General features: G+C 43.4%; 1 protein-coding gene across 11 annotated transcripts in view; it reads right to left on the reverse strand.

The window, feature by feature from the left end:
- Positions 1-13,234, reverse strand: part of KIAA1217 (KIAA1217 ortholog) — a 632,840-nt gene that overhangs the window by 139,318 nt on the left and 480,288 nt on the right. For all 11 annotated transcript variants that reach the window (XM_083189268.1, XM_083189269.1, XM_083189270.1 and 8 more), the window contains one exon: positions 11,579-11,774. In XM_083189268.1, coding sequence (XP_083045394.1) covers positions 11,579-11,774 — 196 coding nt within the window. The remainder of the gene's footprint in view (positions 1-11,578; positions 11,775-13,234) is intronic.

Below are 13,234 nucleotides of genomic sequence, written 5' to 3' on the forward strand. Positions count from 1 at the left end.
TCTTCACTGATACTGAGCGGGGTGGCGGATTTTACCTGGTTGGGGGGGGGGGGGGGGGGGGTTTGTTAAGTGAGTGTTAAAACAATCTGCTATTCACACAACACAACACATCATAAACTGAAAAAAACGCCGACCCTTGTTTTTGAAAATAATGTAGTTATTTATCTGATTTGGACTGTTTAGGTTTATGTTATTTTAACAAGTTAAATGTGCAAATATGCAAATCCGGTCGCTAATGGCTACACACAGACAAATAATAGCATGTCTGGACAGATGTTCGGAATTAAGCACCAAGGAGAGAGAGTGCGAGATGGAGACCACAGTGAATCAGATTTGTTTTTAGGTGTTGTGATAGTGTTAATGAGAACTAATCACAATAATTTATCTAATACAACGCAGGGCTAGCATGTGTAAGAGCGATCGCTGCTGGCTATAATTATCCGCTAATCACAGTGTGCTGCGCTTGTAGAAGTTATCCTACGCTATTCACACAAGTGTCAGGATTGTCTGCTAAGATAAATATGGGAGAGAAAGACTTGGCATGATAAACAAGTTGCTTAAATGAGGTGTGATATTTTCGTAAGGCACAAGCGGCTTTGGGAAACACGGTAAAGCTAAGTGCAGATTAGACGAGATTTTAAACAATATTTACGTTGGTGTTCCTGTTGGCCAATAGCGGCATCTTCTATTGTATGTACGTGGAGCTCAATCTGAGGATTATAAAATGGTGAGTGAGAAACAGCCAGCCAATCAGTTCCTGCCTGACATTTTTCAAACACAGTCTTTAACACGGCAGGTAGGAGCTGATTGACTGGCTGTTTATCAATCTCCATTTTATCACTTTTGAACCTAAAGGTGCCCACACACTAGAACGATTTTTTGGCCGATTGTCCGATTTTCGATAAATCGGCCGATATATCGTACAATATTTACCGTTAATCGGTCGAAAATCGGCCGATATCGGTCCGATGCGCGCTCCCGTGGATCTTTAGCTGAATCTTCTGATCTTACGTGCTGCACAAAAGATCAGAAGATTTATCAAAAGATCCATAGGAACGCACACAGGATCTTAAGAAAAATCTTTGGTAAAGATGTGCGCTACCCTGAAATCTTTGGTCCAGGGCGGATAAAAGATTTGAAGGCTAATTTATGCGCACATCTTAAGATCGCAGATCTTTCTAGTGTGTGGGCACCTTTAGTGCACCTGGCCCATTATCGTTATCTTTTGTAAAATCGCTCAGTGTTAGCAGTTTATCTTTTGTCAGGGAGTTCAAGGGAAGTCATTTACGACATTACATCATTTGAAGTGTGGTGTAATGTGTACAGGTTAAGGCTGGTCAAATGCTTTCTTCTCCCTGCCCTAATTACAGGGTCAGGTGAACAATAGGGCAGATGGAGCTCCTGCTCCAGGCCATAACAGTAGGCCATCATCATAGCAGTATGGTGACAACCTGCTGCCCAGCTGGCCACACGATCGTCCAAAAGTCCTAAGAATTAAAATGTCGTTTTCTCACAAAATTATTAATGATTTTTATTTTATGTATTTAAGGAGACAGTGGTGCTGATAGTGTGCACACGCCCACATGGGACTGGTAACACCTACACATACGGTTGCCACCTCTCTCAGATTTCTGGGATTCTCCCGTTTTTGATGGCAACCCTCCCAGAGGCTTTTCCAGTCTCCCGGATTCCGGGATTCTCCCGGAATCCGGGCGTCTTAGAAAACCTGCATTCCAGCCCATTCGCCGCCGCTGCGGACATGCCCTGACGCACTTGCGAGTGAAGACTTCAGCTTTGGGATCCAACTGAGACACATCAGTTATATATGGTTGTTGGCTGGACTAAAGGCCATTTATTTTGAGCTCATTTTGAGCTAACTATCTTCATAGAAGTACTCTATTTCACGGCTGTTTACTCCTGATTTGAGAGATTCTGGAATACTGGTTTGGTATACATCCTATTCAATATTCGAGTATCGGTTTGCTTTCGCCCCTGACGAAACGCGTTGGTCTCTACATCCTAATCGACTAAACTCCTACTAACAAACAGTCAAAGAACAGTACTAACAGCGACTAACAATCTGTAAAAGGAGTGTTCATGTGAAACAATTGAAGTGTCTACGTATAACCAAAACTGTTTACTCTTGTAATACACATATGTGTCTTTTATGTCATGTTTTAAAGTATTTTTATGTTTTCTAAATTTGATATTGAGTATTGTCAAAATAAATATATCATTATATAGCGCCCTCTGAAACCTTCTTTTCTTTTCATACCTATTTCCGGAATCTTCCTAACAGAGGATCCTTCAGAGGTGCTGCTCCTTTCGTCTTTGTGTGCAGGTTGGGGAACTCCCATATATTATATATATATATATATATATATATATATATGTATGTATGCGCATTAGGATTGGTGGGGGGGGGGGGGATCTCCAGGAATCGATGAGTAAGGTGGCAACCCTACCTACAAAGCACCAGTCACAGTTCCTGGCCTTTTCAGTAATGGCTCTGGAACATTTGGAACCCTAAGCCCACGAGACCCTTCATCTTGCCCTACCTACATGTATGGGAATATTGCAGAGCATTTGCAGCAGGTTGGCACGCGTAAGATTTTTCAGATCTGCACGGCGGCAGGGGTAAATAAAGTTGAGGACACAAGGACATGTCTTGATAAAGGGCCAGGAGCCCGAAACGTTAACCCACAAACCCTTGTGTCCTCAACTTTATTTACCCCTGCCGCCGTGCAGACCTGAAAAATCTTACGAGTGCCAACCTGCTGTTTTGTATTATCATCCCCACCCGGATTGTGCGGCACCGAAGTTTTTATTTCAGCAATAGCGAGTGCCGCGAATCCCCTTCTCTCTCTCTCTCTCTCTATATATATATAAACTTCATCCATTTATGAAAAAAAAAAGCTTCTATGAAAAGAAACAGTAACAGTGACATCTGTAGGGTACTATAAGTATAGTAGCTGCTCATTCTTGAATATTTTCTATTAGTAGTGGAGGACAAGTGAGTCAGAGGAGAAGTGGCTCATGGCAACCAATCAGCATTGAAGTAACATCTGTATTTTGCATAATATAAAATTATATAGAGCAGCTGATCCACTTCTCCTCCCTTATCACTACTTCATACATCTACTTCATACATCTACCCCTGAAGCCTTTGCATGGCACAAAATTACTTTCTTTTTTGCTTTCCTTACAAACATGAATCAAGCCCACTATTAGTCAATATATTATAAATAATTAAATTCTGTTATATCACAATAGGTAATGGAATAGCCGGTGGTTTCCATGCCTAACCAGACAAAGAGAATGTGTTTAAGTAACAGTAATGTTAGGGTTCAGCAAAGGGTAATTAAGAGCAAGGAAACAGCCAGTTCTGGTTCACAGACAGGTCCCCAGTAACAAGCTGAGGAAATACGGAGACCTATATTTAATGGATTATGGGAGGTCCCAAGCACCGAACAATAAAGTTGATGATGGTTTGTGTGATGTACACCATAGGCCCTCAGGTAATCACGCACTGTTCCCGTCCTTAGCATGTTGGGTGTGTTATTAGCTGCCTGGGGGAAAGTGGTGTGTCCCTTTTGACATGCACATTACACATACAGCTTTCAGCACCACTCACTGGTGATTCATGGTGTCCTGTACATATTAATTTTCTCCTTCATAATATTGCAGTAATTGCACCCAGAATATGCCCTGAGGACTTCTAATGATGTTTCTATTCTATCATTTATTTAGCTTCAGGCAAAGTATTCATGAAAGCTGTTGTTTTACTTAAGGCCAAGTTCTTTCACCTACTGTGTGTGCCATAGGGCATACTTGCCTACTTTTGAAAACGCGTTTCAGGGAGATTATAGTTGGTAATAGAAGTTTGCAAATTGCCCCCATTGAGGGGACGTGTCATGCTCCACCCAAAGGGCTTGTCTAGTTCCATATATGGAAAGATTGTGAAAAGAGAGTGTGAACGTGGCACCTAGAAGCGTGGGTGTGTACTACTACATCTGAGAGGAATCTTGTAAAATGACTTATATCCAAATGTATATGAGCCCCAAAGCAGTTAGTAAGTGCTACTATACTAGGTAAAGTGCTGGGAAATGGTGCTGATTATTCATTGTAAAAGTATCTACAGCAGGCATGTCCAACGTTGGCCCTCCAGATGTTGTGAAACTACACATCCCAGCATGTTTTGCCAGTTTGGCTATTAGAAAAAGCTAAAACTATTGCAAAGCATGCTGGGATGTGTAGTTTCACAACATCTGGAGGGCCAACGTTGGACATGCCTGATCTACAGTATCTCTCATTACTTTCTCCCCAAAAATGTAACAGTGACATGAGCGAGATTGGTAGACTAATGAGGGAGAAAGGGAGACTGCTGTTATGTCAGGGAGTCTCCTGCAGAATGCAGAAGGGTAGGCAGCTATGCCATTTGATGGGGGTGCCAAAATCAGACACACCAATAGACAATGGCGTTCATTTACAAACCAGACTTTCTTGACACTCAAATGGCCAGGCTGTCTCTATGCAACGATCCCGCAGTCTCCCCTGAGGTCCCCCGGTGACGCTATCCCAGAGGCTACACAGCATGTCTATCCTGTCATACCAGGCTGCCACTCTCTCAGCTCTCTGCAGCTTTCCATGCCACCGCCATTACTACAGGCCCCAAGCATGTCTGACCAAACAGGTTTTTCCTCCGGAACCAAGCATGGGGGCACAGTATTATGTAACATTATAATGCATTCAACAATACAATGAGCAGATCAGATTATGACACATTACAGTGGCCTCCCGTACATATCGTGGTACATTACAGTGGCCTACAGTACATATTGTGGTACATTACAGTTGCCTCCAGTACATATCATGGTACATTACAGTGGCCTCCAGTACATATTGTGGTACATTACAAGGGCCTCCAGTACATTTTGTGGTACATTACAGTAGCCTCCAGTACATATTGTGGTACATTACAGTGGCTTTCAGTACATATTGTGGTACATGACAGTGGCTTCCAGTACATATTGTGGTACATGACAGTGTCCTCCAGTTCAAATTATGCCAAATGAAACACACATTATAATATCCACTACATACGTCTCCAACTGAACATGTCATTTCACACAATTGAGGCTGGATCAATGGGTCCGATTGTTAAGAAGGCAAATCTGGGAAATTGGTATGCAACTCTATAACCTGAGTCCAGGCCCCCTCAAGCCTCTGGGCCCATAGCAATGGCAGCCCTTGCACACACTATAGTTATGCCCATGCAATCTAGTATCTATATGCAGGGCAGCCAAGAGGAATGCCGGGCCCCGGTAAAATGTTGGGGGTGTGGCCTAAGTGTTGGAGGTGTGGCCACCTCCCGCGCTTAGGCCATGCCCTCAAAATGTTTAGAGAGGGGTGAAAGAAAACTCTAAAATCTCGAAACTCAGCAGCAACGGCAGTACACACCTACAGCAGGCTGCTGACAGCAGGCTCAGCATGAGTTCTTGAGATTTCACGCTGTCAGTGAGATGCTCAGGCTGAGCCTACTGTCAGCAGAACACATGCTGTAGAAGTGTGTGCTGCTGTTGCTGTCCTGGAGGGATGGAGGGGGAAGGGAGGGGTCGGACCAGGGCCCTGGCCCGGGTAATTAGTACCTGCGCCCCCCCCCCCCCCCCCCCCCTCGGCTGCCCTGTCTATATGATACCTCCCTGACAAAGGCCGTCCACGCAGCACATGCACATTCGCTCCAATGGATCACATCAAACACATCCCCAGCTATAACACACACCTGGAACAGCATACCCTCCAACTGTACCGATTTAGCCGGTACAGTAACTTTTTTTAGGGGTCTGTACCGGCTAAAAATAAATGTACCGAATTTCTGACGATTTTTGGTGGCTGCGCTGGTCGGATCGGGCCCAAAGGGGGTGTTAAAAGGAAATTCTTGGTCTAGTAATACAGCAACACCCGTTCCCCGTCCCATGGGGCCTTGTGGTCCGGTCACGGCAGCCAGTTTAATGATAAAACATGTTAAAACATCACAGCTCTTTCGGCATGCGTTCCACCTGCAGTGGAACGAACACACGCTGTTGCCGCGTCACTTTCGGGTACCGCGGCTTGTCAGCGCTGCTCGTCCAGTCCACTGAATTCTTGCCTTTCCTCCTCCATCTGGCATCATGTCAGTGGGAGGGGTGGAATCTCGGCTCTGGCTTGTACGTGTCACCATCCTGGAATGCACAGCCAATGTATCGAGTCGACCTGTATCTTATGTTATTTAAACTGCTTTTGTATAATTAGAATACTTAGTTCTCGGGATCACTTAATTCAAAACTATTAAAACCGCTGTCGCTGTACAGGATGCAGTAAAGGATGCCCGACGCATGCGCTGTTGAAATATCTGGACGCTGGAAGCTGTGCGATGCTGTGCAGCAGAGCCACGTCTGTGGCTGGATTCGGAGCCGCCGGCTGCCGGTCGCAGCAGTGTCAGAGTCAGGTCAAACTGGGGTACACTTAACTTAATTATACATTTAAAGTTTATTGATTTAATGATTGCCCATCAGTCCCTTAACTTAGGGTGACAGTAATATATGTAATTATGTTGCCCCAGGTGCCTGATCCCACATCTATGTAAATAACTGTAAATATGTAGGGGAAAAAAAGTGTCCAATGCCCAATACACATTCGGAAAGGGGATGTGACTACGCCCCTTTTGCTTGTGGCCACGCCCCCTTTTGAATGTGTACCGATTTCTGCCTTTCAGATGTTGGAGGGTATGGAACAGGCCTGTCCCTGGTTCTTTTATACATTTCCACAATATTTCATTTCATATTGCCACAATAAGGTGTAGAAGACATTATGGGTGAGATTTAATAGGATGAGAGATTCAGAAAGTGAGAGATTTGGTAAGAAATCTTCGTTTTTTTTAAAGCAGCAATCATTTACACGGCAAAACCAGTTTGATTTTGCAATGAATAAATATATGTAGTGTGTGAGTAAAGTAAATAATTTGGGGAATGCGGAAGATATTTGGGATAACGGTGTAAACACAGGGGATTATTATCTCTACGTATACAATACTTCCTGTGTATATAATGACATAAGGACATTGAGGGAAGTCTTGTACAGATAGCAGTTATTGCAGGAACATCTAGAATATTAATGATCGTATTTTACCTCTTGGTAGGAGCTCACGCTGCATTATTGCAGGAGAGAGCGAATGAAATGTTGGAGGTAATCAGATTAATGATAGATGCCTGGAATATTTCCATGTGAATGGTCTGTGGATGTAAGCATTCAGATTGTATTAATAGTCACTGAGTGTACATGGAAGTATTTCCAGTATGGGCGCATTCTTCTAACAAGCTGCAGCTGTACTACATGAAGCCACTCGGAGAAGGGATGTCTGCAAGGCACAAGTACTGGAGCTATTAGCTCTCATCATGTGCAATCATGTGATTCTCTCTTACATGCCAGAGCTGGACGCGCTGAGTGACAGGCGCACAGCCCCAACCACTGCTAAACCCCATTGGGAATAAAAATGTATTGAAGAAGCATTACATGCCGGAGCTAGTAACTGTTCATCACACTGCAGGGAAAGTACAGATTAAAGACTTGTTTTCTCTTCCCTAAAAGAGTTATGACATTTACCCGTGTCTCACTATTCTGAAAATTGAGGGGCACTGTGATCAAGGAGCTGTGGTGTTTTGGAACCACCTCCAATGGCTGTTTCGGGCTCCTCAGACATGCCCCGGTAATCATCACCCCCAGACCCCCCACCCTCAGCTCCCCTGAGTATGCTGGCTGTGTGGAATGCACTGTTGGCATTGGCCTGGTTGTGCAGCCGCTGACGGGCTTCGGTGAACTTGGAAGTGGTTCCGTCAATTGTGCTGAATTCAAAGGGCTTGATCTTATCTATGGAGGAACAAGGGTGGTCCAAATCCCTTTGCTAAACTGAGCTCGCACAGCAAGGCCAACACCACACGCAGTGATGAGTCACCCTCCTTTTTTTGACCACATAGCCTAGTTCTGCCACTGAGTGTGCCCGATTTAGCCACCTATATGGAGAAGTCAAAATGGGTGTGGATCAGTTGGTCTACAACAAGAAGGTCGACAAGCATTGCGTCAACACCATTAGGTCGACATGCAGAAAGGTCGATATGGGTCTAGGTCGACTTGGGATGGGTCAACAGGGCCATTAGGTCGACACATGCATAATGTCGACATTTGCAATGTTGACATTCAAAAGGTCGACATGGGGTTTTCACTGTTTTTGATGCGAATGTCGACACAGTTGACATGGACACAGGTTAAAGTGCACCGCGTCCCCTCGGCTCGGTGCCTCACTACGCTCGGCACACTATTTTATTTTCCCACCACACCCTAGTGGATGGTAGGGCATGAAATACCGCATGTCGGCTCAAAAAAAAACGGTGAAAAACCCCATGTCGACCTTGCCCATGTCGAATTAATGCTTGTGTTGACCTAATGACCCTGTCGACCTAGCCCATGTCGATCTAGACCCATGTCGACCTTTCTGCATGTCGACCTAATGGTGTCGACCCAATGCTTGTCGACATTCTTGTTGTAGACCAAATGACAGTATCTCATCAAAATGTTGACATTTATAACATTGACATAACAATGATGATTGTTATGATGGCACCATTGTTAAAATGACTATATGTCGGCACCTGTGTAAAAAGGTTGACAGGTGAATGAAAGGCCAACATCCTGGACCAGCAGCGGAGGTTTACACTGCAGGAGGATAGGCTAAGTTTAGGCTGCAGGAGGGGAAGTTAAGGATAGGCACTAGGAGGAAGGTGAAGGGTTAGCTATCCCAACAGACCAGGTAAAAAACTGCTAGACCACAGGTACGTTCTTTTGACATTATAATCCTTTTTACATTTGATCAGTGTTGACATGATGTATGTTGACCTGGCCAGGGTCGACACTACAGGCATCTCAACATGCTGACATTATGACTATGATTAATATATGTGTGTGGACATATAGACCACTCAGAATAATACATTTGTGGAAAATTAGAGAGCGCTTAACAAATGTTTACAGACATTTACAGACCACGTAATATGGTAACACACGGGGTGGCAGCACTGATCATATCAGCAAATGGCCACAATCTAGGGAGGGTGATGTCAGTGAACGACCTGATCGAAATTGAACAAATTCTTTATGCGCATGACTAAAAATTCCCTCAGCAAATGTGCTGGCCTGTGTGTGCAGGCATTTACTGACTTCACCAACACAACCGTCATGTGATATGGCTGCCTAGCCTGACCAGGGAATAGTAAGTACTGTCCAATATGGCCGCCGATGCAGTATTTTCATGCATTTTGCCAACATAAGACAGTGCAACTTAATTTATTAAACCTTTACAGAAATAAGAGGATTCTGGGTGAATAGGTACAGTATAAACATTTTGGGGTACCTGGTAAACATGTACAGACATAAGAGAGTGCTATGTCAACCTGATCAAGGGCATTGTTATAGAAAGCCAGAGAATTTATACTCTAAATGGCTTAAATCTAATTTAAACTTTTAAGAAACCCAATTTATGATGTAAGGAGTGGAATTTTTTCCTCAGATAATGCATTTCAAAGGGATGTGCACATTCTGTGCCATCATTGTGCAGGGATTCAGCCGATGGTGGTTCTAACACAACTGCCCACACACCTTGCCATTCACAGTGGGTCAGCAGATAATGAATAGAAAAAAAAATCGACAAAAACTGTAGGAAACTGGTTTTCTGTTTAAATAACTTTGATTCAATCCATTCTGGCAGTTCAAGATTTAATAACCATCCAGATTACAGAAATAGCACTCGCTGGTATGTAAGGAATGCTAATTTCTTTCATGGCCTAACACTGGAATCATATGCTGTCACATCAACACAGAATTTACCCCGTGAATGATGTTTTATTTGGACATTAATATAGCAATTCTCAACAACTTGCTGACAAAGAACATCCAGTTGCCTCATTTGTGGAGCACAGTGTTTTTATAAATAGCTTTTCACAGATGCAAACCACCACGAGAGAGCTCCGGGCAAACTTGTCACCAATCACGGGGCACTTTGGACTATAGACTGTCCTATTACATCGATTTCCATTTTTTTCTCTTTTAAATAATTTTTACTTGGTACAGTAGCATTCAGGAGGGCCGTGTTTCCTATGCGGAAAGTCAAGACTTTAAAGGGTCAAGATTTCTCCCATGGAAGACTCCTTACTTTCAATTAATTGTCTTCAATTACGTGTTGGGCGTGGCCAACTGATGGAAGACATGGTGACATTACGTGCCGGTCCCGATGCCTGGAGGCTAGACCAGGAAGTGAGGCAGCGGTGAGAGACTGCGCAGTGCGCAGCAGTGCGTGACAGAGACCGTGAAGTGAATGTAATAGGGGGGCAGATGTATTAAGCCTTAACAAGAGATAAATGCGAGGGTGATAAGGAGAGATAAACATCCAGCCAATCGTCTCCTTACTGACTTTTTTCAAACACAGCCTGTAACATGGCAGTTAGCAGGTGATTGGCTGGACATTTATCTCTCTTTATCACCCTTGCATTTATCTCTAGTTAAGGCTTAATACATCTGCCCCATTGTGCGGAAAGCCAGAGGTGTAGGAGCACAAATTCCCGCACCTACGGTTTCTCCTGCACCCTCAGTTTCTCACACCCTATTAAATGTACCTCACTGTGTGGTCCGGAGATGCTGACGGGTACTGCACTTGGGGTTAAATAGTCTATGATTGATGTCAATGAATTTTCCTATTTTTTTTTCAGCTTCCAGGGGCGACATAAGAGAGGAGGGAACCTGTGTGTAGCATTCATGAAGGCATCCTGCTTTCTCACAGGGTACAGCACATATACAGATCTCCAGGAACATGGCCCTCAGTGACATGTTCCCAGTGGTTTCCCTTCTTGGCATGGACATTCCAGTGATTTGTGCAGAGTGGATCCAAATTAGTCCTAGAATGAAGGTGTTTGTGGGTAATACAGTGCATGTGACATGTTTTGGCCAATAGGAATGCTTTTGTATAATTTTGCCAATTTTAAGTCCATTTTTGGTTCTATTGAGGGTGAAAAACACATTTAGACCTTTAAATGGAACCTCAAATAGAAACCAATGCACCATCGACAGCAGAATGAAACAATAAAATCAAGTCTTAGTAACTGAGCTATTTGAAATAGAAACACTGTAGTCATATTTGTGGAGATGTTGGTAAATATACCCACAGGTTCTGGTTATGTGGTGTGGGCTTCCCTGGACCCAGAAGCCTGTGTGGACCACACCATCTGCACCCATTATGCTGTTGGTTACAGTATGCATGCCTTTAATCACTAAGTAGATTTGTAAATATGGATGGATAGAGAAATAATAACTGCTTATGACAAACTGAAAATCTTTACAATATGGTAATTATAAACTTAAAACAATTTGGATCTAATTCCTAACTGCCTAAAATAACTGTGATGATTTGACAGCATGTATAATACATGCCCCTTGTGAGTCCACTATGACATTGAATACAAACATAAGCTGCTAATTTTTGAATTAACAATATTACCTAATGACCTCTCCTTTGTCTGATTGGTCGATCTGACAACTGGGAGGCTGGCTCTTGTTCGGCTGCCTCTGACAAAAGGCATTGTCGCCTCCCCTTCAAACATGGCGTCTCCGGAGTCAGCGGACGCCTCAGAGAGATGTTCTGCCGGATCTCCCAGGCTTGGCTGTGGACTTGAGGAGAGTTTCGGACTTTTTGTCTGGAAATAATGAAAAAGATGGTGACATAAGAAGTTGCAGAAACCAAATGTTTTTTATTATTATTATTATTATTATCATCAAACGTGCACTGTTACTGCTCAAAACGGGCACAGTACATCACTACACCAAGCTTTATTAGCCAAATAATGGGGCTTAATTAGCATATTATATGTAGCAAGTACATTTCATAGTTCAAATACACAATAATATATAACCCAGAGGCAATTCCTTTGTTATCAGACATGACACACAAGCCTCATGTCCCCGGTCTATTTTAGTTTTACAGCAGAACAGCACATAATACTCTGTATTAGCTTATAAATAAAACAACAATGTTAAAACTTTGTTATAGTGAATAAAATAAAAACTTTTTCACAATGCGAACTATGTGCCCCTGCTGATTGCATACTTCTAAGTGAACCGTAATGCAGTCAGTGGTTTTCGGAGATCACATAATTTGGGAGCGCGAATATTGAGCGTACTACAATATAAGAGCCATGTCGGTCTAAACCGTCCCACCAGACAGCATATCGTCCCAGCTTTAGGCAGGTACAGGAAAGAAAGGTTCTAGATGAGACCAAGGCACGTCAGTATGAGGAGTGTCAGTGCTGCATTTACTATACAGGCAAATGGCATGTACCATGTTCTATACAGGAAAACTAGGCACGTACCATGTTCTATACAGGAAAACTAGGCACGTACCATGTTCTATACAGGAAAACTAGGCACGTACCATGTTCTATACAGGAAAACTAGGCACGTACCATGTTCTATACAGGAAAACTAGGCACGTACCATGTTCTTTACAGGAAAACTAGGCACGTACCATGTTCTATACAGGAAAACTAGGCACATATCATGTTTTATAGTGGAAAAATAGGCATGTGCAATGGGTCGACCACTATTGGTTGACAGGTAGAAGTTCAACACATGAAAAATAGGTCGACCTGCATTCATTCAATATGGTCAAAGAGCGACACAAGCAAAAGGTCGACCTGGAAAAAGGTCGACATAACTGTTCATACTTCGCAGTGGACATAGAGGGAGAATATAAAAGTTTGTAGAGTGCAATGAGGCACCGTTCCGGAGGGGACATGGTACACTAATATGGTGTCCAGGTCGACCTATGTCAACATAGACACAAAAAAAAACTAAAATCCTCATGTTGACCTTTGTTTGTGTCAACCTAGACACTGTCGACCTAATGATCCACACCGTGCATGTTCTGTACTGGAAAACAGGTATGGGTCATAGGGTCAACAAGAGCAAGGTTGACTGACAGTCATTAGATCAACCACTGAAGGTCGTCATGCATCAAGGCCAACATAACTGAAGGTCGACATGAGGTTAGGTCATCAAGTTTATTATGTCGACACAAGCATTAGGTCGACATAGGGTTTTTCACTTTTGTTTGAGCCGAATGTCGACACCGTCAACATGGACACCGCAAGGTTGCACT

The sequence above is a fragment of the Crinia signifera genome, chromosome 5 (assembly GCF_055691185.1).
Source record: "Crinia signifera chromosome 5, ASM5569118v1, whole genome shotgun sequence".
NCBI lineage: Eukaryota > Metazoa > Chordata > Amphibia > Anura > Myobatrachidae > Crinia > Crinia signifera.